General features: G+C 44.4%; 1 protein-coding gene across 1 annotated transcript; it reads left to right on the top strand.

Moving 5' to 3' along the window:
* Positions 1–8,233: 8,233 nt before the first annotated feature.
* On the top strand, positions 8,234–25,281 carry LOC123997044 (calcium-activated chloride channel regulator 1-like). The gene is made up of 14 exons (XM_046301004.1): positions 8,234–8,412; positions 8,660–8,797; positions 9,646–9,796; positions 9,895–10,000; positions 20,431–20,590; positions 20,909–21,133; positions 21,308–21,532; positions 21,750–21,921; positions 22,029–22,135; positions 22,226–22,441; positions 22,635–22,905; positions 23,009–23,173; positions 23,583–23,816; positions 24,057–25,281. The coding sequence occupies exons 1-14, from the start codon at positions 8,263–8,265 to the stop codon at positions 24,458–24,460; spliced, it is 2,724 nt and encodes a 907-aa protein (XP_046156960.1). The 5' UTR covers positions 8,234–8,262; the 3' UTR covers positions 24,461–25,281.
* Positions 25,282–26,715: the final 1,434 nt, after the last annotated feature.

Genomic DNA, 26,715 nt, shown 5'->3' with positions numbered 1-26,715 from the left:
TGAGCTTCAAAACATGGTTATTCAGAACTTTGTCTATTAATTTGAGATTTGATCAAATTTCTCTAGTCCCATCGCTCAGCTGTTTACCAAAACAAGCAGCTGGTTGACCGCTTGTTGTTTTTCGAATCCCAGATGTTCCCTTTAAAACTGCCTCATCAACTTGATGTGATTATGCAGCATCCCTACTTCTGTGCTCAGAGAGAGACACATTTTTATTGTTCCATCATGATTCTATGATTATAAACAGAGGTCAGATACCAATACAGAGCAGTGTTGCGAATGCATAACAGAATGCAATTGCATACTTCTTTGTGACAAGAATCATGGTTTTATATGGACTACTGTCACTATCACTATGACTGTCTCAGGTTTCCCAGACAAATATAGTATATTCTATGACTATAAAGAAACTTGGATTCTGTAATGATGGGGCGGTGAGTCGGAAGCAGGTGCAGGTGAAACGTTTTAATAAAACAACAAAACTAAGAAAACGATACTAACAGGCTGATACACAAGAACAGTACCAACTGGTGAGAGAAGATGGGAGAGTGACATATAAAGGGGAGGAAATCATGAAGGTAACGGAGTTCAGGTGTGAATCATAATGATTGCCAGGTGTGCGTAATGATCAGTGCCAGGTGTGCGCCGTCCACAGGGTACGGGGTGGGGTTGCAAAATTGAGTGATTAACCTTCCTTCTTCAATATCTCTTTTACCCTCTACAAATCTTCCACTTTACCACCACCAAAGCACCCCCAGTGTCATGTTTGTCATTTATTATCATGTCTTGTCCCTGTGCTCCCCATGCTATTCGTTTCCCTCTGCTGGTCTTATTTGGTTCTTTCCCTCCTATCCCTCTCTCTCCCCCTCCCTCTCTCACTCTCTCGCTCTCTCTTCTCTCTGTCGTTCCGTTCCTGCTCCCAGCTGTTCCTATTCCCCTAATCATCATTTTGTCTTCCCACACCTGTTCCCGATCCTTTCCCCTGATTAGAGTCCCTATTTATTCCTTTGTGATCCGTTCCTGTTCCGTCGGTTCCTTGTATTGTATTCACCATGCTGTGATTGCGTTTCGCCCTGTCCTGTCGTGTTTTTGCCGTGATTGTGTATCACCCTGTCCTGTCGTGTTTTGTGCCTTCATCAGACGCTGCGTGTGAGCAGGTGTCTCAGTCGACTACGGCCTGCGCCTACCCGAAGCGACCTGCAGTCTGTGGCCGCTTCTCCAGTTGTTTTCCCCTCTACAATCTAGAGGATTTCTGTTATTCCGTTTTGAACATTAATAAACTCTGTTTCTGTTAAGTCGCGTTTGGGTCCTCGTTCACCTGCATGACAGAAGGAACCGACCAAGGAATGGACCCAGCGACTTCAGACGCTCGTTACACTGCCGTCGAGATCCAAGGAGCCATGCTCGGCAGACACGAGCAGGAATTGTCCGCTGCTCGCCATGCCGTGGAGAACCTGGCCGCTCAGGTTTCCGACCTCTCTGGACAGTTCCAGAGTCTACGCCTCGTGCCACCTGTTACTTCCTGGCCTGCCGAGCCTCCAGAACCTAGGGTTAATAACCCACCTTGCTACTCCGGGCAGCCCACTGAGTGCCGCTCCTTTCTCACGCAGTGTGAGATTGTGTTCTCTCTCCAACCCAACACATACTCTAGAGAGAGAGCTCGGGTTGCTTACGTCATTTCACTCCTTACTGGCCGGGCTCGAGAATGGGGCACAGCTATCTGGGAGGCAAGGGCTGATTGCTCTATCAAATTCCAGAACTTTAAAGAGGAGATGATTCGGGTTTTTGACCGTTCAGTTTTTGGTGGGGAGGCTTCTAGGGCCCTGGCTTCCTTATGCCAAGGTGAACGGTCCATAACGGATTATTCCATTGAGTTTCGCACTCTTGCTGCCTCTAGTGAGTGGAACGAGCCGGCGCTGCTCGCTCGTTTTCTGGAGGGACTCCACGCAGTGGTTAAGGATGAGATTCTCTCCCGGGAGGTTCCTTCAGATGTGGACTCTTTGATTGCTCTCGCCATCCGCATAGAACGACGGGTAGATCTTCGTCACCGGGCTCGTGGAAGAGAGCTCGCATCAACGGTGTTTCCCTGCTCCGCATCGCAACCATCTCCCTCCTCTGGCTTTGAGACTGAGCCCATGCAGCTGGGAGGGATTCGCATCTCGAATAAGGAGAGGGAACGGAGGATCACCAACCGCCTGTGCCTCTATTGCGGAGTTGCTGGACATTTTGTTAATTCATGTCCAGTAAGAGGCCAGAGCCCATCAGTAAGCGGAGGGCTACTGGTGAGCGCTACTACTCAGTCCTCTTCATCTAGATCTTGTACTACTATGTCGGTCCATCTACGCTGGACCGGTTCGGGTGCTACATGCAGTGCCTTGATTGACTCTGGGGCTGAGGGTTGTTTCATGGACGAAGCATGGGTTCGGAAACATAACATTCCTTTCAGACCGTTAGACAAGCCTACGCCCATGTTTGCCTTAGATGGTAGTCATCTTCCCAGTATCAAATTTGAGACACTACCTTTAACTCTCACAGTATCTGGTAACCACAGTGAGACTATTTCTTTTTTTGATTTTCCGTTCACCGTTTACACCTGTTGTTTTGGGTCATCCCTGGCTAGTATGTCATAATCCTTCTATTAATTGGTCTAGTAATTCTATCCTATCCTGGAACGTTTCTTGTCATGTGAAGTGTTTAATGTCTGCCATCCCTCCCGTTTCTTCTCTCCCTACTTCTCAGGAGGAACCTGGCGATTTGACAGGAGTGCCGGAGGAATATCATGATCTGCGCACGGTCTTCAGTCGGTCCCGAGCCAACTCCCTTCCTCCTCACCGGTCGTATGATTGTAGTATTGATCTCCTTCCAGGGACCACGCCTCCTCGAGGTAGACTATACTCTCTGTCGGCTCCCGAACGTAAGGCTCTCGAGGATTATTTGTCTGTGTCTCTTGACGCCGGTACCATAGTGCCTTCTTCTTCTCCGGCCGGGGCGGGGTTCTTTTTGTTAAGAAGAAGGACGGTACTCTGCGCCCCTGCGTGGATTATCGAGGGCTGAATGACATAACGGTTAAGAATCGTTATCCGCTTCCCCTTATGTCATCAGCCTTCGAGATTCTGCAGGGAGCCAGGTGCTTTACTAAGTTGGACCTTCGTAACGCTTACCATCTCGTGCGCATCAGAGAGGGGGACGAGTGGAAAACGGCGTTTAACACTCCGTTAGGGCATTTTGAGTACCGGGTTCTGCCGTTCGGTCTCGCCAATGCGCCAGCTGTTTTTCAGGCATTAGTTAATGATGTTCTGAGAGACATGCTGAACATTTTTGTTTTTGTCTATCTTGACGATATCCTGATTTTTTCTCCGTCACTCGAGATTCATGTTCAGCACGTTCGACGTGTTCTACAGCGCCTTTTAGAGAATTGTCTCTACGTAAAGGCTGAGAAGTGCTCTTTTCATGTCTCCTCCGTTACTTTTCTCGGTTCCGTTATTTCCGCTGAAGGCATTCAGATGGATTCCGCTAAGGTCCAAGCTGTCAGTGATTGGCCCGTTCCAAGGTCACGTGTCGAGTTGCAGCGCTTTTTAGGTTTCGCTAATTTCTATCGGCGTTTCATTCGTAATTTCGGTCAAGTTGCTGCCCCTCTCACAGCTCTTACTTCTGTCAAGACGTGTTTTAAGTGGTCCGGTTCCGCCCAGGGAGCTTTTGATCTTCTAAAAGAACGTTTTACGTCCGCTCCTATCCTCGTTACTCCTGACGTCACTAGACAATTTATTGTCGAGGTTGACGCTTCAGAGGTAGGCGTGGGAGCCATTCTATCCCAGCGCTTCCAGTCTGACGATAAGGTTCATCCTTGCGCTTATTTTTCTCATCGCCTGTCGCCATCTGAGCGCAACTATGATGTGGGTAACCGTGAACTGCTCGCCATCCGCTTAGCCCTAGGCGAATGGCGACAGTGGTTGGAGGGGGCGACCGTTCCTTTTGTCGTTTGGACAGACCATAAGAACCTTGAGTACATCCGTTCTGCCAAACGACTTAATGCCCGTCAAGCTCGTTGGGCGTTGTTTTTCGCTCGTTTCGAGTTTGTGATTTCTTACCGTCCGGGTAGCAAGAACACCAAGCCTGATGCCTTATCCCGTCTGTTTAGTTCTTCTGTGGCTTCTACTGATCTCGAGGGGATTCTTCCTTATGGGCGTGTTGTCGGGTTGACAGTCTGGGGAATTGAAAGACAGGTTAAGCAAGCACTCACGCACACTGCGTCGCCGCGCGCTTGTCCTAGTAACCTCCTTTTCGTTCCTGTTTCCACTCGTCTGGCTGTTCTTCAGTGGGCTCACTCTGCCAAGTTAGCTGGTCATCCCGGTGTTCGAGGCACTCTTGCGTCTATTCGCCAGCGCTTTTGGTGGCCGACTCAGGAGCGTGACACGCGCCGTTTCGTGGCTGCGTGTTCAGACTGCGCGCAGAAGAAGTCTGGTAATTTTTTCTGCTTCTGCTCCTGGTCTTGCTGGGTCTCAGTCTGTTCCCTGCCATCGCATCTCTCCTGTTCTTGTCCCTGCCCTTGCTGTGTCTCAGTCTGTCCCTAGTTCTCATTTTTTTTTTTAGAGTAGTACCCTAGTTTCCCTTTTTATCGTTTTTCGTTACGGTCCTGAGGAGAGGAGTTGGGTTCTTTCTCGGGACGTGCTGGACCGTTTGATCTATGATTTCCTCCGTTGCTGCCAGTGTTCCTCCTCGAGAGCGCCAGGAGGCGCTCGGTGAGTGGGGGGGTACTGTCATGTTTGTCATTTATTATCATGTCTTGTCCCTGTGCTCCCCATGCTATTCGTTTCCCTCTGCTGGTCTTATTTGGTTCTTTCCCTCCTATCCCTCTCTCTCCCCCTCCCTCTCTCACTCTCTCGCTCTCTCTTCTCTCTGTCGTTCCGTTCCTGCTCCCAGCTGTTCCTATTCCCCTAATCATCATTTTGTCTTCCCACACCTGTTCCCGATCCTTTCCCCTGATTAGAGTCCCTATTTATTCCTTTGTGATCCGTTCCTGTTCCGTCGGTTCCTTGTATTGTATTCACCATGCTGTGATTGCGTTTCGCCCTGTCCTGTCGTGTTTTTGCCGTGATTGTGTATCACCCTGTCCTGTCGTGTTTTGTGCCTTCATCAGACGCTGCGTGTGAGCAGGTGTCTCAGTCGACTACGGCCTGCGCCTACCCGAAAAGCGACCTGCAGTCTGTGGCCGCTTCTCCAGTTGTTTTCCCCTCTACAATCTAGAGGATTTCTGTTATTCCGTTTTGAACATTAATAAACTCTGTTTCTGTTAAGTCGCGTTTGGGTCCTCGTTCACCTGCATGACACCCAGACAATCCCTTTGTCTCCACCATGCCTGACAGATGGCGTCAAGCACTCCTCCAGCATCTTTTCGTTTTTTTCTGCGTCTCACGAATGTTCTTCTTTGTGATCCGAACACCTAAAACTTAAATTCGTCTGTCCGTGACACATTTGTCCAATCTTCCTCTGTCCAGTGTCTGTGTTATTTTGCCCATCTTAATATTTTATTTTTATTGGCCAGTCTAGGATATGGCTTTTTCTTTGCAACTCTGCCTAGAAGGCCAGGATCCCGGAGTTGCCTCTTCACTGTTGATGTTGAGACTGGTGTTTTGCGGGTACTATTTAATGAAGCTGCCAGTTGAGGACTTGTGAGGAGTCTGTTTCTCAAACTAGACACTCGAATGTACTTGTCCTCTTGCTCAGTTGTGCACCGGGGCCTCCCACTCCTCTTTCTATTCTGCATAGAGCCAGTTTGCGCTGTTCTGTGAAGGGATTAGTACACAGCTTTGTACGAGATCTTCAGTTTATTGGCAATTTCTCCCATAAAATAGCCTTCATTTCTCAGAACAAAAATAGACTGACGAGTTTCAGAAGAAAGGTCTTTGTTTCTGGCCATTTTAATCCTGTAATCGAACCCACAAAGGCTGATGCTGCAGATACTCAACTAGTTTAAAGAAGGCCAGTTTTATTGCTTCTTTAAACAGAACAACAGTTGTCAGCTGTGCTAACATAATTGCAAAAGGGTTTTCTAATGATCAATTAGCCTTTTAAAATGCTAAACTTAGTTTAGCTAACACAACATGCCATTGGAATACAGGAGTGATGGTTGCTGATAATGGGCCACTTTAAGCCTTTGTAGATATTCCATAAAATATCAGCTGTTTCCAGCTACAATAGTCATTACAACATTGACAATATCTACACTGTATTTCTGATCAATTTGATGTTATTTTAATGGACAAAAAATTGCTTTTCTTTCAAAAACAAGGACATTTCTAAGTGACTCCAAACCTTTTAACAGTAGTGTGTATATATATATATATATATATATACACTGTTCAAAAAAATAAAGGGAAGACTAAAATAACACATCCTAGATCTGAATGAATGAAATATTCTTATTAAATACTTTTTTCTTTACATAGTTGAATGTGCTGACAACAAAATTACACAAAAATTATCAATGGAAATCAAATGTATCAACCCATGGAGGTCTGGATTTGGAGTCACACTCGAAATTAAAGTGGAAAACCACACTACAGGCTGATTCAACTTTGATGTAATGTCCTTAAAACAAGTCAAAATGAGGCTCAGTGGTGTATCTGGCCTCCACGTGCCTGTATGACCTCCCTACAACACCTGGGCATGCTCCTGATGAGGTGGTGGATGGTCTCCTGAGGGATCTCCTCCCAGACCTGGACTAAAGCATCCGCCAACTCCTGGACAGTCTGTGGTGCAACGTGGTGTTGGTGGATGGAGCGAGACATGATGTCCCAGATGTGCTCAATTGGATTCAGGGCCGGGGGACGGGCGGGCAGGTCCATAGCATCAATGCCTTCCTCTTGCAGGAACTGCTGACACACTCCAGCCACATGAGGTCTAGCATTGTCTTGCATTAGGAGGAACCCAGGGCCAACCGCACCAGCATATGGTCTCACAAGGGGTCTGAGGATCTCATCTCGGTACCTAATGGCAGTCAGGCTACCTCTGGCGAGCACATGGAGGGCTGTGCGGCCCCCCAAAGAAATGCCACCCCACACCATGACTGACCCACCGCCAAACCGGTCATGCTGGAGGATGTTGCAGGCAGCAGAACGTTCTCCACTGCGTCTCCAGACTATGTCACGTCTGTCACGTGCTCAGTGTGAACGTGCTTTCATCTTTGAAGAGCACAGGGCGCCAGTGGCGAATTTGCCAATCTTGGTATTCTCTGGCAAATGCAAACGTCCTGCACGGTGTTGGGCTGTAAGCACAACCCCCAACTGTGGACGTCGGGCCTTCATACCACCATGGAGTCTGTTTCTGACCGTTTGAGCAGACACATGCACATTTGTGGTCTGCTGAAGGTCATTTTGCAGGGCTTTGGCAGTGCTCCTCCTGCTCCTCCTTGCACAAAGGCAGAGGTAGCGGTCCTGCTGCTGGGTTTTTGCCCTCCTACGGCCTCCTCCACGTCTCCTGATGTACTGGCCTGTCTCCTGGTAGCGCCTCCATACTCTGGACACTACGCTGACAGACACATCAAACCTTCTTGCCACAGCTCGCATTGATGTTCCATCCTGGATGAGCTGCACTACCTGAGCCACTTGTGTGGGTTGTAGACTCCGTCTCATGCTACCACTAGAGTGAAAGCACAGCCAGCATTCAAAAGTGACCAAAACATCAGCCAGGAAGCATAGGAACTGAGAAGTGGTCTGTGGTTACCACCTGCAGAACCACTCCTTTATTGGGGGTGTCTTGCTAATTGCCTATAATTTCCACCCGTTGTCTATTCCATTTGCACAACAGCATGTGAAATTTATTGTCAGTCAGTGTTGCTTCCTAAGTGGACAGATTGATTTCACAGAAGTGTGATTGACTCGGAGTTACATTGTGTTGTTTAAGTGTTCCCTTTATTTTTTTTGCAGTATATATATATATATATATATATATATATATATATATATATATATATATATATATATATATATATATATATATATATATATATATATATATATATATATATATATATATCATTACATTTTATTCCCTAACACTACCACCCTTCCCTGAAACACAGTTCTAGGTGAATCAGCACTTGTGGCTTCTCGAAAACACTGGGTGTGATAATGTCATCTGAGTCAATGGCATCTGATTTACATAATTATGGGGCAGTTCTCTGTTTATTTCCACCCTCTGCTATCTCTGCTAATATAACTGGCAGATAACAGATCCTTCCCACACATCACTGATTCCACCACCATGACCTCTAAAGTAGCAGCTGTGTTGCTGCTGGTTTACCTGTCAGGATCTACATTTGGGATCAAGCTGACTGGAAATGGATACACTGACATTCTGATTGCTATTAACCCTGAGGTGCCTGAGGACCCAGTGCTCATCACACAAATCGAGGTAATAAATTAATGACAAAAGCATTCTTTCCCCACTCAACAGGTAATATATATTTTAGGATATTGTGAATGTTATTGAATGTAATGTTGAATGTAGGATATTGCTGTTTTTGATGTTGAAATTCAAATGCTGTATCTAAACCATAGGACAGGCATGCTGTGATTGTTTTACTAATAATGACAGTACACCAAAACATTAAATTAGACACCACAGCTTTTGTTTAATTTGATTTAATTTGTTCTTTCAGGAAATGTTTAAAGAAGCCTCCAGACATCTACTCAATGCAACAAAGAAACAGTTATATTTCAAGGAAGTCGCAATATTAGTGCCACCTAATTGGAATAAAGGAAATTACTCCAAAGCAAAGATGGAGGTCTACGATAAGGTACTGAGAGAATCTAAAACATGCAAATGATGTTGAAGTCATCATTACCACCAATGACAGAGAACGATCCTGACTGACATTCTATTAGCTTTTGATTCCTCATCATTACAATTATTTAAATCATTAATTGATAGGAAGACACACCACACAATACAAAAGTATGTGGACACCCCTTCAAATTAGTGGATTCAGGTCTTTGAGCCACACCCGTTGCTGACAGGTCTATAAAATCGAGCACACAGAAATGCAATCTCCATAGACAAACATTGGCAGTAGAATGGCCCTACCAAAGAGCTCAGTGACTTTCAGTGTGGCACCGTCATAGGATGCCATCTTTTCAATAAGCCGGTTCGTCCACATACTTTTGACCATGTAGTGTAGATTTCCAGTTATAATCTGGGTGGTTCGAGCCCTGGATGCTGATTGGCTGACAGCTGTGGTATATTAGACCCTATACCATGGGTATGACAAAACATGTATTTTTACTGCTCTAATTACTTTTGTAACTAGTATATAATAGCAATAAGGCACTTCGGGGGGTTTGTGGTATATGGCCAATTTACCACGGCTAAAGGCTATGTCCAGGCAACTATAATAGTAACCTTAACTGTAATTGTTAAAATACAACAAGGAAGATATACATTAAACTGTTATAGTTAAGGGGAAAATGTGACAAAATTGTACATCAATATATAACTCATAAGACCGGGTAGTCAGAATGTAAATAGGCATGGTATCATATTTGCTCAATTCTAAAGTATAAGCTTTTTCCTAGTAATTACAAACACTTTGAAGTATTATGGTAAATCTAGTTATTTTGTTACTACTTTGCATTGTCTCTGTTATAGGCCAATATAATAATTGATGAGCCAAATAAATTACATGGAGATCAGCCTTACACTCTGCAGTATGGTGAATGTGGATCTGAGGGCCGGTACATTCATTTGACTCCTGACTTCATGCTGAATGATGATGTCTCTAAATACTATGGACCCAGAGGTTAGAGTCACATGCCATAAACTCTATCTCCTGTTACTGTGTAAGACCCAATACAGAAATCCTATTTGTTGAATTTTCCTTCTAAAACTCACTTCCAGGTAAGGTTTTTGTCCATGAATGGGCACATCTAAGATGGGGAGTTTTTGATGAATATAATGAAGAAAAACCATTCTACCTGTCAGGTTCCATAATCGAGGCAACAAGGTAATCTTTATAATTTTTACATTTATGTTATTTTACCTTTGTTTAACCAGGTAGGCAAGTTGAGAACAAGTTCTCATTTACAACTGCGACCTGGCCAAGATAAAGCAAAGCAGTTCGACACATACAATGACAAAGAGTTACACATTTTTATTTATTTTATTTTTGTCATGCAGGTGAAGGAGGACCCAAACGCGACTTAACAGAAACAGAGTTTATTAATGTTCAAAACCGAATAACTGAAATCCTCTAGATTAGTAGAGGGGAAAACAACTGGAGAAGCGGCCACAGACTGCAGGTCGCTTCGGGTAGGCGCAGGCCGTAGTCAACTGAGACACCTGCTCACACGCAGCGTCTGAAGAAGGCACAAAACACGACAGGACAGGGTGATACACAATCACGGCAAAAAAACACGACAGGACAGGGCGAAACGCAATCACAGCATGGAATACAAAACAAGGAACCGATGGAACAGGAACGGATCACAAAGGAATAAATAGGGAGTCTAATCAGGGGAAAGGATCGGGAACAGGTGTGGGAAGGCTAAATGATGATTAGGGGAATAGGAACAGCTGGGAGCAGGAACGGAACGACAGAGAGAAGAGAGAGCGAGAGAGTGAAAGGGGGGGGGAGAGAGAGGGATAGAACCAAACAAGACCAGCAGAGGGAAACGAATAGCATGGGGAGCACAGGGACAAGACATGACAATAAATGACAAACATGACAGTACCCCCACTCACCGAGCGCCTCCTGGCGCACTCGAGGAGGAATCCTGGCGGCAACGGAGGAAATCATCGATGAGCGAACGGTCCAGCACGTCCCGAGACGGAACCCAACTCCTCTCCTCAGGACCGTAACCCTCCCAATCCACTAGGTATTGGTGACCCCGTCCCCGAGAACGCATGTCCATAATTTTATGTACCTTGTAAATAGGTGCGCTCTCGACAAGGACGGGAGGGGGAGGGAAGACGAACGGGGGTGCGAAGAAAGGGCTTAACACAGGAGACATGGAAGACAGGATGGACGCGACGAAGATGTCGCGGGAAGCAGTCGCACAGCGACAGGATTGACGACCTGGGAGACACGGAACGGACCAATGAACCGCGGAGTCAACTTACGAGAAGCTGTCGTAAGAGGAAGGTTGCGAGTGGAAAGCCACACTCTCTGGCCGCAACAATACCTTGGACTCTTAATCCTGCGTTTATTGGCGGCTCTCACCGTCTGTGCCCTGTAACGGCAAAGTGCAGACCTCACCCTCCTCCAGGTGCGCTCACAACGTTGGACAAACGCTTGAGCGGAGGGAACGCTGGACTCGGCAAGCTGGGATGAGAACAGAGGAGGCTGGTAACCCAGACTACTCTGAAACGGAGATAACCCGGTAGCAGACGAAGGAAGCGAATTGTGAGCGTATTCTGCCCAGGGGAGCTGTTCTGCCCAAGACGCAGGGTTCCTGAAAGAAAGGCTGCGTAGTATGCGACCAATCGTCTGATTGGCCCTCTCTGCTTGACCGTTAGACTGGGGATGAAACCCGGAAGAGAGACTGACGGACGCACCAATCAAACGACAGAACTCCCTCCAAAACTGTGACGTGAATTGCGGACCTCTGTCTGAAACGGCGTCTAACGGGAGGCCATGAATTCTGAATACATTCTCAATAATGATTTGTGCCGTCTCCTTAGCGGAAGGAAGTTTAGCGAGGGGAATGAAATGTGCCGCCTTAGAGAACCTATCGACAACCGTCAGAATCACAGTCTTCCCCGCAGACAAAGGCAGACCGGTAATGAAGTCTAAGGCAATGTGAGACCATGGTCGAGAAGGAATGGGGAGCGGTCTGAGACGACCGGCAGGAGGAGAGTTACCCGACTTAGTCTGCGCGCAGTCCGAACAGGCAGCCACGAAACGGCGCGTGTCACGCTCCTGAGTCGGCCACCAAAAGCGCTGGCGAATAGACGCAAGAGTGCCTCGAACACCGGGATGACCCGCTAACTTGGCAGAGTGAGCCCACTGAAGAACAGCCAGGCGAGTGGAAACAGGAACGAAAAGGAGGTTACTAGGACAAGCGCGCGGCGACGCAGTGTGCGTGAGTGCTTGCTTAACCTGTCTTTCAATTCCCCAGACTGTTAACCCGACAACACGCCCATAAGGAAGAATCCCCTCGGGATCAGTAGAAGCCACAGAAGAACTAAACAGACGGGATAAGGCATCAGGCTTGGTGTTCTTGCTACCCGGACGGTAAGAAATCACAAACTCGAAACGAGCGAAAAACAACGCCCAACGAGCTTGACGGGCATTAAGTCGTTTGGCAGAACGGATGTACTCAAGGTTCTTATGGTCTGTCCAAACGACAAAAGGAACGGTCGCCCCTCCAACCACTGTCGCCATTCGCCTAGGGCTAAGCGGATGGCGAGCAGTTCACGGTTACCCACATCATAGTTGCGCTCAGATGGCGACAGGCGATGAGAAAAATAAGCGCAAGGATGAACCTTATCGTCAGACTGGGAGCGCTGGGATAGAATGGCTCCCACGCCTACCTCTGAAGCGTCAACCTCGACAATGAATTGTCTAGTGACGTCAGGAGTAACGAGGATAGGAGCGGACGTAAAACGTTCTTTTAGAAGATCAAAAGCTCCCTGGGCGGAACCGGACCACTTAAAACACGTCTTGACAGAAGTAAGAGCTGTGAGAGGGGCAGCAACTTGACCGAAATTACGAATGAAACGCCGATAGAAATTAGCGAAACCTAAGAAGCGCTGCAACTCGACACGTGACCTTGGAACGGGCCAATCACTGACAGCTTGGACCTTAGCGGAATCCATCTGAATGCCTTCAGCGGAAATAACGGAACCGAGAAAAGTAACGGAGGAGACATGAAAAGAGCACTTCTCAGCCTTTACGTAGAGACAATTTTCTAAAAGGCGCTGTAGAACACGTCGAACGTGCTGAACATGAATCTCGAGTGACGGAGAAAAAATCAGGATATCGTCAAGATAGACAAAAACAAAAATGTTCAGCATGTCTCTCAGAACATCATTAACTAATGCCTGAAAAACAGCTGGCGCATTGGCGAGACCGAACGGCAGAACCCGGTACTCAAAATGCCCTAACGGAGTATTAAACGCCGTTTTCCACTCGTCCCCCTCTCTGATGCGCACGAGATGGTAAGCGTTACGAAGGTCCAACTTAGTAAAGCACCTGGCTCCCTGCAGAATCTCGAAGGCTGATGACATAAGGGGAAGCGGATAACGATTCTTAACCGTTATGTCATTCAGCCTCGATAATCCACGCAGGGGCGCAGAGTACCGTCCTTCTTCTTAACAAAAAGAACCCCGCCCCGGCCGGAGAGGAAGAAGGCACTATGGTACCGGCGTCAAGAGACACAGACAAATAATCCTCGAGAGCCTTACGTTCGGGAGCCGACAGAGAGTATAGTCTACCTCGAGGAGGAGTGGTCCCCGGAAGGAGATCAATACTACAATCATACGACCGGTGAGGAGGAAGGGAGTTGGCTCGGGACCGACTGAAGACCGTGCGCAGATCATGATATTCCTCCGGCACTCCTGTCAAATCGCCAGGTTCCTCCTGAGAAGTAGGGACAGAAGAAATGGGAGGGATGGCAGACATTAAACACTTCACATGACAAGAAACGTTCCAGGATAGGATAGAATTACTAGACCAATTAATAGAAGGATTATGACATACAAGCCAGGGGTGACCCAAAACAACAGGTGTAAACGGTGAACGGAAAATCAAAAAGACATAGTCTCACTGTGGTTACCAGATACTGTGAGAGTTAAAGGTAGTGTCTCAAATTTGATACTGGGAAGATGACTACCATCTAAGGCAAACATGGGCGTAGGCCAGTCTAACGGTCTGAAAGGAATGTTATGTTTCCGAGCCCATGCTTCGTCCATGAAACAACCCTCAGCCCCAGAGTCAATCAAAGCACTGCATGTAGCACCCGAACCGGTCCAGCGTAGATGGACCGACATAGTAGTACAAGATCTAGATGAAGGGACCTGAGTAGTAGCGCTCACCAGTAGCCCTCCGCTTACTGATGGGCTCTGGCCTCTTACTGGACATGAAATAACAAAATGTCCAGCAACTCCGCAATAGAGGCACAGGCGGTTGGTGATCCTCTGTTCCCTCTCCTTATTCGAGATGCGAATCCCTCCCAGCTGCATGGGCTCAGTCTCAAAGCCAGAGGGAGATGGTTGCGATGCGGAGCAGGGAAACACCGTTGATGCGAGCTCTCTTCCACGAGCCCGGTGACGAAGATCTACCCGTCGTTCTATGCGGATGGCGAGAGCAATCAAGGAGTCCACATCTGAAGGAACCTCCCGGGAGAGAATCTCATCCTTAACCACTGCGTGGAGTCCCTCCAGAAAACGAGCGAGCAGCGCCGGCTCGTTCCACTCACTAGAGGCAGCAAGAGTGCGAAACTCAATGGAATAATCCGTTATGGACCGTTCACCTTGGCATAAGGAAGCCAGGGCCCTAGAAGCCTCCTCACCAAAAACTGAACGGTCAAAAACCCGAATCATCTCCTCCTTAAAGTTCTGGAATCTGTTAGAGCAATCAGCCCTTGCCTCCCAGATAGCTGTGCCCCATTCTCGAGCCCGGCCAGTAAGGAGTGAAATGACGAAAGCAACCCGAGCTCTCTCTCTAGAGTATGTGTGGGGTTGGAGAGAGAACACAATCTCACACTGCGTGAGAAAGGAGCGGCACTCAGTGGGCTGCCCGGAGTAGCAAGGTGGGTTATTAACCCTGGGTTCAGGAGGCTCGGCAGGCCAGGGAGTAACAGGTGGCACGAGACGTAGACTCTGGAACTGTCCAGAGAGGTCGGAAACCTGAGCGGCCAGGTTCTCCACGGCATGACGAGCAGCAGACAATTCCTGCTCGTGTCTGCCGAGCATGGCTCCTTGGATCTCGACGGCAGTGTAACGAGCGTCTGAAGTCGCTGGGTCCATTCTTTGATCGGTTCCTTCTGTCATGCAGGTGAAGGAGGACCCAAACGCGACTTAACAGAAACAGAGTTTATTAATGTTCAAAACCGAATAACTGAAATCCTCTAGATTAGTAGAGGGGAAAACAACTGGAGAAGCGGCCACAGACTGCAGGTCGCCGGGTAGGCGCAGGCCGTAGTCAACTGAGACACCTGCTCACACGCAGCGTCTGAAGAAGGCACAAAACACGACAGGACAGGGTGATACACAATCACGGCAAAAAAACACGACAGGACAGGGCGAAACGCAATCACAGCATGGAATACAAAACAAGGAACCGATGGAACAGGAACGGATCACAAAGGAATAAATAGGGAGTCTAATCAGGGGAAAGGATCGGGAACAGGTGTGGGAAGGCTAAATGATGATTAGGGGAATAGGAACAGCTGGGAGCAGGAACGGAACGACAGAGAGAAGAGAGAGCGAGAGAGTGAAAGGGGGAAGGGGAGAGAGAGGGATAGAACCAAACAAGACCAGCAGAGGGAAACGAATAGCATGGGGAGCACAGGGACAAGACATGACAATAAATGACAAACATGACAATTTTATTTCACCTTTATTTAACTAGGTAGGCTAGTTGAGAACAAGTTCTCATTTGCAACTGCGGCCTGGCCAAGATAAAGCGTAGCAGTTCGACACATACAACAACAGAGTCACACATGGAATAAACAAAACATACAGTCAATAATACAGTAGAACAAAAGAAAACAAAAAGTCTATATACAGTGAGTGCAAATGAGGTAAGTTAAGGAAATAAATAGGCCATGGTGGCGAAGTAATTACAATATAGCAATTAAACACTGGAATGGTAGATCGGCAGAAGATGAATGTGCAGGTAGAGATACTGGGGTGCAAAGTAGCAAAATAAATAAATAAATAAATACCAGTATGGGGATGAGGTAGGTAGATAGATAGGCTGTTTACAGATGGGCTATGTACAGGTGCGGTGATCTGTAAGCTGCTCTGACAGCTGGTGCTTAAAGCTAGTGAGGGAGATGTGAGTCTCCAGCTTCAGAGATTTTTGCAATTCGTTCCAGTCATGGGCAGCAGAGAACTGGAAGGAAAGACGACCAAAGGAGGAATTGGCTTTGGGGGTGACCAGTGAGATATATCTGCTGGAGCGCGTGCTACGAGTGGGTGCTGCTATGGTGACCAGTGAGCTGAGATAAGGTGGGGCTTTACCTAGCAGAGACTTGGAGATAACCTGTAGCCAGTGGATTTGGCGACGAGTATGAAGCGAGGGCCAATCAACGAGAGCGTACAGGTCGCAATGGTGGGTAGTGTATGGGGCTTTGGTGACAAAACGGATGGCACTGTGATAGACTGCATCCAGTTTGTTGAGTAGAGTGTTGGAGGCTATTTTATAGATGACATCACCAAAGTCGAGGATCGGTAGGATGGTCAGTTTTACGAGGGTATGTTTGGCAGCATGAGTGAATGGTGCTTTGTTGCGATATAGGAAGCCGATTCTAGATTTAATTTTGGATTGGAGATGCTTAATGTGAGTCTGGAAGGAGAGTTTACAGTCTAACCAGACACTCAGGTATTTGTAGTTGTCCACGTATTCTAAATCAGAGCCGTCCAGAGTAGTGATGCTGGACGGGCGGGCAGGTGCGGGCAGTGATCGATTGAATAGCATGCATTTAGTTTTACTTGCGATTAAGAGCAGTTGGAGGCCATGGACGGAGAGTTGTATGGCATTGAAGCTCGTCTGGAGGTTACTTAACACAGTGTCCAAGGAGGGGCCAGAAGTATACAGAATGGTGTCATCTGCGTAGAGGTGGATCAGAGAATTACCAGCAGCAAGGGCAACGTCATTGATGTATACAGAAAAGAGAGTCGGCCCGAGAATTGAACCCCGTGGCACAGCCATAGAGACTGTCAGAGGACCGGACAACAGTCCCTCCGATTTGACACACTGAACTCTATCAGAGAAGTAGTTGGTAAACCAGGCGAGGCAATCATTTGAGAAACCAAGGCTGTCGAGTCTGCCAATAAGAATGTTGTGATTGACAGAGTCGAAAGCCTTGGCCAGGTCGATGAATACGGCTGCACAGTAATGTCTCTTAGCGATGGCGGTTATGATGTCGTTTAGAACCTTGAGCGTGGCTGAGGTGCACCCATGACCAGCTCTGAAACCAGATTGCATAGCGGAGAAGGTATGGTGGGATTCGAAATGGTCAGTAATCTGTTTGTTAACTTGGCTTTCGAAGACCTTAGAAAGACAGGGTAGGATAGATATTGGTCTGTAGCAGTTTGGGTCTAGAGTGTCACCCCCTTTGAAGAGGGGGATGACCGTGGCAGCTTTCCAATCTTTGGGAATCTCAGACGATATGAAAGAGAAGTTGAACAGGCTAGTAATAGGGTTTGCAACAATTTCGGCAGATATTTTTAGAAAGAGAGGGTCCAGATTGTCTGGCCCGGCTGATTTGTAGGGGTCCAGATTTTGCCGCTCTTTCAGAACATCAGCTATCTGGATTTGGGTAAAGGAGAAATGGTGGGGGCTTTGGCGGGTTGCTGTGGAGGGTGCTGGGCAGTTGACCGGGGTAGGGGTAACCAGGTGGAAAGCATGGCCAGCCGTAGAGAAATGCTTCTTGAAATTCTCAATTATAGTGGATTTATCGGTGGTGACAGTGTTTCCTAGCCTCAGAGCAGTGGGCAGCTGGGATGAGGTGCTCTTATTCTCCATGGACTTTACAGTGTCCCAGAACTTTTTTGAGTTAGTACTACAGGATGCAAATTTCTGTTTGAAAAAGCTTGCCTTAGCTTTTCTAACTGCCTGTGTATATTTGTTCCTAACTTCCCTGAAAAGTTGCATATCACGGGGGCTATTCGATGCGAATGCAGAACACCACAGGATGTTTTTGTGCTAGTCAAGGGCAGACAGGTCTGGAGTGAACCAAGGACTATATCTATTCCTAGTTCTACATTTTTTGAGAGGGGCATGCTTATTTAAGATGGTGAGGAAGGCACTTTTAAAGAATAGCCAGGCATCATCTACTGACGAGATGAGGTCAATGTCATGCCAGGATACCCCGGCCAGGTCGATTAGAAAGGCCTGCTCGCAGAAGTGTTTTAGGGAGCGTTTGACAGTGATGAGGGGTGGTCGTTTGGTCACAGACCCATTACGGATGCAGGCAATGAGGCAGTGATCGCTGAGATCTTGATTGAAAACAGCAGAGGTGTATTTGGAGGGCGAGTTAGTTAGGATGACATCGATGAGAGTGCCCGTGTTTACTGATTTGAGGTTGAACCTGGTAGGTTCATTGATCATTTGTGTGAGATTGAGGGCATCTAGCTTAGTTTGTAGGATGGCTGGGGTGTTAAGCATGTCCCAGTTTAGGTCACCTAGTAGCACGAGCTCAGAAGATAGATGGGGTGCAATCAATTCACATATGGTATCGAGGGCACAGCTGGGGGCAGAGGGTGGTCTATAACAAGAGGCAACAGTGAGAGACTTGTTTCTGGAAAGGTGAATTTTTAGAAGTAGAAGCTCAAATTGTTTGGGTACAGACTTAGCCTGCAGAGTTCTGTATTACTATCTATCTCTGCAGTAGATTGCAACACCGCCCCCTTTGGCAGTTCTATCTTGGCGGAAAACATTATAGTTAGGAATGGAAATTTCAAGTTATTTTTTAATTTTTTACATGGAGTAAAACAAACATACAGTCAATAGAATAGTACATAAACAAGTCTATATACAATGTGAGGAAAGGAGGTGAGATAAGGGAGGTAAAGGCAATAAAAAGGCCACGGTGGCGAAGTAAATACAATATAGCAATTAAAAACACTGGAATTGTAGATTTGCAGTAGGTGAATGTGCAAAGTAGAAATACTGGGGTGCAAGAGAGAAAAATAAATAAATACAGTAGGGGATGATGTAATTGTTTGGGCTATTTATAGATGGGCTATGTACAGGTGTAGTGATCTGTGAGCTACTCTGCTCTGATTTATACAATTCCATATTCATATTGTATCCATTAAAGCGGAATTCCAACATGGAGCATTTCTACATTCTGTAGTGAAAAAAACATTTAATTTCAAAGACTATGAGATACACTGTGATGCGGGGAGTAGTAAAATAACTGGTTTTACTTTTGATAGCATCATCAAATTGCACTTTTTTAGGACCTTATCTTTTTCAGCACAAACATAGAAATGCTCTATTTATATGTAGAAACTTGTATGGTGCTGGAGATAATGAATATGGGTTGAAAAGGGGTGGAATTCACCTTTAAGTGTCATCATTTGTCCCTAAAACAAGGAGTTTAAAAAGTTGCCTTTGAAAAAAACATTTAAATCAAACACATTTTCAATAGATTCCGTATGGTTTGCGGAACATGGCAAAGGTCCCAGTTAAACTGTACCTGCCCATTTTCATTGTCTGTCATGTCCAGTGAAAAGCATGAGCTGGTGCACACCAAAACAAGTTAGTAGATGTGCTGATCTAACAGCAAGTAAACTGTTGGCCTGAAGAAGGTACAGTGATGCCGAAACGTTGGTGTTTTACCCAGTAAATAAAACATGTGGTAAATAAATGAACTTTATGTCCTGAATACAAAGTGTTATGATTAGGGCAAATCATACACAACAAATCACCGAGTACCACTATTCATATTTTCAAGCATGGTGGTGGCTGCATCATGCTATGGGTTTGCTTGTCATCGGCAATGGAGTTTTTTTTAGGATACAACGAAACGGAATAGAGCTAAGCACAGGCAAAATCCTAGTAGAAAACCTGCTTCAGTCGGCTTTCCAACAGACACTGGGAGATAAATTCACCTTTCAGCAGGATAATAACCTAAAACAAAAGGTCAAATATACACTGGAGTTGCTTACCAAGACAACATTGAATGTTCCTGAGTGCCCAAGTTACAGTTTTGACTTAAATAGGTTTGAAATTCTATGGCAAGACATGAAAATGGTTGTCTAGCAATGATCAACAACCAACTTGACAGAGCTTGAAGAATAAAAAATAAAAAAATGTGCAAATATTGTACAATCCAGGTGTGAAAAGCTCTGAGACTTACATCTATAATCCTTGTCAAAGGTGATTCTAACATATATTGACTCAGGGGTATGAATACTTATGTAAATGAGATATATCTGTATGTCATTTTCAATAAATGTGCAAACATTTCTAAAAACGTGTTCACTTTACCAAATTAACGTAATCCATGTTGAATTCAGGCTGTAACACAACAAAATGTGCACTAAATCAAGGGGAATGAGTACTTGCTGAAGGCACATTGATTAGTCACTGTCTTGATTTTTATAGCCCATTGTCTATTTATGAACATTTAATTCAGTTTCCACTATGACATGCATCTACCAACAAATATATAGTGATTTGTCTTAAATTATTGAGACTTGGAGTCAACCCTAACTGTACAATCAATGTATTGTTAATGTTCATTTCACATTTTTCAGATGTACCATAAACATTACAGGAAAGTACATCCACAAACGTGACCAAAGGGACTGCACCACTGACCCTGTTACTGGGTTATACACTGAAGACTGTGTATTCTACCCTGACAAGCAACAGACAACCTCCGCATCTATCATGTACAATCAAGGCCTTAGTGCTGTGAGTACAAGTCTACACAGCCGTTCAACTACCTTGATATCTACCCAATGTAACACCCAACGGTAACACCCTTCTGTAGCTCAGTTGGTAGAGCATGGCGCTTGTAACGCCAGGGTAGTGGGTTCGATCCCCGGGACCACCCATACGTAGAATGTATGCACACATGACTGTAAGTCGCTTTGGATAAAAGCGTCTGCTAAATGGCATATATTATTATATATTATTATATTATGTAGTTGTAATGCTCAACGTACCATTTTTAACTGTGATGAAGATATGTTTAAACTAATGACAGAAACGTTTGTGTTGTGTGCACAGGTAAACGAGTTCTGTACAAACAAAACTCACAACACTGAGGCTCCAAACATCCAGAACAGACTGTGTGATAACAAAGGTGTAGAGGAAGTTATCACTTCACTTTCTGTAGATGCCGGTGTGGCAGTTGTGCCAATACCACCAAGTATACTACCCACATTCACTGTGGTGCAGTGCCGGCAAAGGGTTGTCTGTCTTGTCCTTGATGTTTCAGGAAGTATGGCTACAGTAAGTTTTTATGGACTGATTTTTCAAATCAAACCATATTTTATAAAAACAATTCAAGATCTGACAACGGTAACACAAATTCCTGGTATTATTGGTGTTTGTGCCCGGGCACGTGTGTGTGTGTGTGTTTTGTCTAACTGTACTGATGGTTGCTGATATATTTTTCCTATAAAGGGTTCTAGAATGTTGAACCTGAGACAAGCAGCAACACTCTTCATACAGAAGATTGTTGAAGACCAAGCTTATATTGGCATTGTACAATTTACAGCTACGGCTACAATTCGTGAACCATTGACTTTAATTGATGGTGAAGCGTCGAGAGATAAGCTTGTAGACAGTCTGCCACTATCAGCTGGTGGAGGCACAGACATTTGTGCAGGTGTTAAGAAAGGTCTGGAGGTAAATACAATACCAATCTATATTTATTTGGCACCGTTCATATAATACATTGCAAATGGCTTTAAATGATCACTTAAAATAATACTGGTACATAGTGCTGCAACAATCTGGACCAAACCGTTTGACACATGAATACACATATATAGTACATTTAGAAAGAAACCCATTAAAATGACATTAATATATCATTTCAATAACTCAATGATGCTTCTATTAGGTACTTGGGGGAGATGGAGATGGTGCAATAGGAGATGCAATCATATTACTAACTGATGGGGAATCAAGTATCAACTGTCAAAAAAGGGTTAATGAAAGTGGTGCAACTGTGCACACAATAACTCTTGGGCCAAATGCAAACATAGATGTAAAAGAATTGTCAGACATATCAGGTAACACAGAGAGCAGTATCTTTCCTAAGTATGCATTCTAAATTATATCTGAAATTCCTTTTTACTTGTTCAAATGTTTTACCTAAATATCATCCTTCCTGCTGTAGGTGGTAAATATCACAATGCTGCTGATGGTGTGGATTCCAATGACCTTGTGGATATTTTTGCTTCACACACAACATCTGATGGAAATCTGACCAAGCAGACAATCCAGGTGTGATGAAGTTGCAGGGAATTATGAGAAACATAATATACTATAAGTGTTTACAGATATTTGAACATCATCTGTCTGTTTTTCCAACAGCTTGAGAGCACTGGATTGAATATGATTGGTTGGTTTAATGGATCAGTATCCATTGACAGGACAATTGGAAACAAGACAAGCTTTTTAGTTATCTATGAAAGAAGTCCACCTGACATCCTTGTTTTAAGCCCCTTTACACGGACCTATGACACATCGCATTTCATACATGATGCTCCTGTTAAGACTTTAACGCTCGATATTGAAGGAACTGCTGAGGTCTGTCTGGTTGTGTTTATTCTATGTGTTCAGCTAGATTCAAAAGATATATTTATATTTATTATAGTTGTGTGTATTATTCTTCCAATTACTACAAGTTTCTAATTTAGACATTTCAGTTGTTCAATGTGGACCATATAATGCATTATTACAATTTCACAAGATTTAATGGTGATATTATTTAAAATTGTAGACTGGAAAGTGGAAATACAGCCTACTAAATAAAGAGGCAACTGCCCAATCTATGTCAATGACTGTGACAAGTCGTGCTGTCAGTGACGCTATACCACCGGTCATGGTCAAAACCCACATGAGCCAACAGTCCAGCAACGGCAGCAAACCCATGTTGGTGTATGCAGAGGTCAACCAGAAAGGTGTTCCAGTGATTCTGGCAAATGTGACGGCCACACTGAAGTCTGATTCTGGGGTCCAATGTCAGCTACAACTGCTGGATAATGGAGCAGGTGATGTAGAGCCACAATACATATGATTTAGAACCAAAATGCAGTAGGGTGTTACAAAAACAATTATTTATTTAAGTTTTAAGATGAAATCCTATTTTTTCAGGTGCTGATGCTTTCAGAAATGATGGCATCTATTCCAGATACTTCACTGAACTAACAACAGGAAAATACAGCTTGAAAGTGAAAGTACAGAACAATGACGGCATGGCCAGATTCTCCCTCAGGAGACACAGTGGAGCACTTTACATACCTGGATATGTGGTTAATGGTACAGTACCTTCCATCTGAAACTATGTGTTCTTCATTCATGAACTGGCGGCAGGTCGCCTTGTGGTTGGAGTGTTGGGCCAGTAACCGAAAGGTTGCTAGATTGAATCCCTGAGCTGACAAGGTAAAACTCTGTCGTTCTGCTCCTGAACAAGGCAGTTAACCCACTGTTCCTAGGCTGTATTTGTAAATAAGAATTTGTTCTTAACTGACTTGCCTAGTTAAATAAAGATAAAATAAAATACAAATTGTGATACCATATTATGTATATACCAAAACATATTTAATTTGATGGATCAGTACCCATACCTATTCTCAACAACTAGCCTTATAATGATCAAGGGCATGATTTGGTAGTTGAGATTGTAAGAATATGTATGCATTCATATGTTTGATGACTGTCTTCCCAGGACAAGTAGTGATGAACCCCCCAAAGCCCCCAGTCAGTGAGGATGACCTGCAGGCTGATGTGGGCAGCTTCACCAGGACAGTCATAGGAGAGAGCTTCTCAGTCCTTCTCCCACCTGGTGTCCCCCCTCCAAATTTCCCCCCTAACAAAATCACAGACCTGAATGCAGAGATGGAGGAGGACAAAGTGATGCTCACATGGACTGCACCTGGGGAAGACATGGACCAAGGCACAGGTACAAAAATGTATAAATAATGAGCATCTCAACAACAAGTTGTGGATATAACTTTTTTGCTTAGATGTAATCCTAAAATTCACAAAATATGAAAAAAAATAACACTGCAACACTGACATGTACAGTATTTCACCAATCGTTAAATTTCATATGACGGGTACAAAATGGTAACAATCAGATAATCACTGTGCTGTCTTGGTGTATATTTACATGTATTTACTTGCCATTTCTATTTTTCAGCAACGGCCTATGAGATCCGTTTTAGTGAAGATTCGGACCTACTCAGATCCAACTTCAATACCGCTCATCTTGTCACATACGACCTCTCACCAAAGAAGGCAGGCTCCCCAGAAAAGCTCTCTTTCACTCTCTTCTCAATCATCAAAAATGGCACCACTCTGTTCTTTGCAGCAAAAGCAGAAGACAAATATTTCCTGAAGTCTGAAACATCCAACATTATTCAAGTGACCAAGATTGTTCCCAAAGCTCCTGTTCCTTCTCCAACTGATGCGCCTGATACATCAGGCAGTGGTGTGAACATTACTGCTGTAGTCATATCAGTCACCACAGTAACAATGGTGGCTTGTCTGATTGCTAGTGTGACAATGTGTTCAATTAAATCAAGGAGAGTTAATCATGCTTAAAACAAATTATGACGATGAACAAATGTAGCTCCAGCTCATTGCACTGAATCATAGCAAAGCTTCCTGTGTTTTTGATGAACACTAAACAAACACATGAAGTAGAGGGAATAAATGAGCTTATCTACCATTCTTTGTTTTTTAAATAGCTGAAAGGTTAGAATGAGATCATAGCTAACCAAATTAAATTGATTGTGCTGTAATAGATTGATTAGACCGATTCTCTTAAGATCTCATTTGAAGCTTTGTGTTTGTGCATTAACCATCATGTGTTTACAATGAAGAACATGTTCTGTTAAGGTACAATATGTAAGATTTATCATAGAATTGATTGACATGTGTATTATGTGATGACTGGCCTCCTCGGGTCAGGTTACCGTGGACCACAGTCCTACAGAGAGATCTCACATCCACCAGTGGGGAAAATATCGAGAGGTATGGAGATTTTTGGGTTTTTTGACACCTCACGACCATTGTAAATCTAATGCAGCAGACAAAATTCCTTTGTCCTCTCACTATGGAGAACCGGCCTCTGAACATTAACATGCAATAAATGGACTTTGGGACAATAGGTTTCGTCAGCCACGATGGTGGTAATGACGATAGATGGAATATGAAAATTAATGTTGTTTTTGTTATGTTATTAAAAGGTAAAGGATGACGTTATAACGAAAATATTGTAACTTTAAGAGTTTTTTTTTTTAAAGAGTTTGTGTGGAAAATGTCCAGATCAAAGAGGATGTTTTTGTAAAGATGAAATGTGAAGTTAGTTGTCTAAATTGGATCTGAGGTAGTTGTATAAATTGAATCCGGTCACCACTCTCCATCGAATCGTGTGTCTTCACTGCTTTCATTCCTACACTGTGAGCCCTGAGCTACAGGGCTGGCTGTTCTCAAAATACCCCTTTCAGAACAAGGGCGAGGAAACAGACCACTAAGACAAAGGACACTGACATGATGAGGACAACCAGAGAGTTACATACCCTGTAACCAGAGACGTGCGTCAACAGAGAAGCCGAAACTGTCCAAGCAGAGACCCCCATCGGAGACCTTTAACATGTAATTACATCATTATATTCTGACCCATGAGAGCGGCAGTTCGGGGCAAGGTTAGGGTTAAAATAATCATAGCTAACAAATGCACCCAAGTGTATTTTTCTCTCGTGTACTCTCTCTCTTTTGAAATCCTCATTTTGTGTAACGTGTCATATTGTGTTGGCCCGCTAGGGACTGGTTCATCGTACTAAGTTCAAATCAATAGCCTAGACGGTAGGTTTGTGTATGTGTATCTAATATCATTTTAGCTTGTTAGTAAATAAATCATCAACTCATGGGTGGGACTCGGGTTTGTGCAGATTCACGGATTATGCAACGTTCAGAATGAGACTGTAGAGGAAATTGATTAAGTAGCGACTGTTGTAAAATCGATATTCTGATATTTTTTGAGTTAATTTGGAAAATAGAAACTCAATAAAAACAAACTTTCCCATGATGCCCCAGGTTAATGAGTTAATAATTACCTGTTTCATTTAATCACATAATTATACGTGCCTGGCTTTGCCACATCATAGAGGTGGCCCTGGTTTAATTTGCATTAACTATACTTAATCTAACTCAATATTTTTTTCAATATGTAACTGAACATTTTTTGTTGGACAAAAACAATGATTATTTTGAGTTAGATCTACTAGCTAAGACAATTGTTTTATGTCCTTAAAAAGCACAAGATAAATCCATGCAGAATTTCCTTTCAGACTGTTGCCTTTGTTGTTGTTTTTAAAAAAAATTGAACACAATTTTTTGCCAACTAAATGGTTCCCTGCATTTGGTCCGTTCACAAAATACTGTAAAGCCAAGTCTATGTTTGTATAAATAACATTTAGCTCATCGGGCAATGTATCACTTGGTCACTATGGACAAACAGTACAGTTCACAAACAGTACAAACTGCTGTATGGAATCTCCAACTTTCCTCTTTAACATTGAGATACTTGCTGAATTAGGTCTACAAGAAATGAACCATCTGCATTTACAGCTAGGAACACCTAGCTGTAACATGCTGCGTTTCCTGTCAGGATATACTTCTGGGATCACACTGGAAGGAAATGGTACACAGACATTATGATTGCTATTAAACCTGCAGTTCCTGAGGAATCAATACTCATCCCACAAATCAAGGTTAAATTGAGGATGGATTAAATCAAAAGTTAGTCATGTATATATTTATGATATTAATTATATAAATGTATAAACTGTGTG

The sequence above is a fragment of the Oncorhynchus gorbuscha genome, linkage group LG15 (assembly GCF_021184085.1).
Source record: "Oncorhynchus gorbuscha isolate QuinsamMale2020 ecotype Even-year linkage group LG15, OgorEven_v1.0, whole genome shotgun sequence".
Taxonomy (NCBI): Eukaryota; Metazoa; Chordata; class Actinopteri; order Salmoniformes; family Salmonidae; genus Oncorhynchus; species Oncorhynchus gorbuscha.
Note: the sequence above shows the minus strand (reverse complement) of the source record. Positions and strands in the feature narration are given on the sequence as shown.

What these genes read in the sequence shown, in the direction of transcription:
- LOC123997044 (XM_046301004.1), top strand. Translation starts at nt 8,263, where the DNA reads ATGACCTCTAAAGTAGCAGCTGTGTTGCTGCTGGTTTACCTGTCAGGA. An exon ending in ATATTGAAGGAACTGCTGAG is followed by an intron (nt 22,442 to 22,634) that starts GTCTGTCTGGTT and finishes TTAAAATTGTAG; the next exon opens with ACTGGAAAGTGGAAATACAG. An exon ending in ACCTGGATATGTGGTTAATG is followed by an intron (nt 23,174 to 23,582) that starts GTACAGTACCTT and finishes CTGTCTTCCCAG; the next exon opens with GACAAGTAGTGATGAACCCC.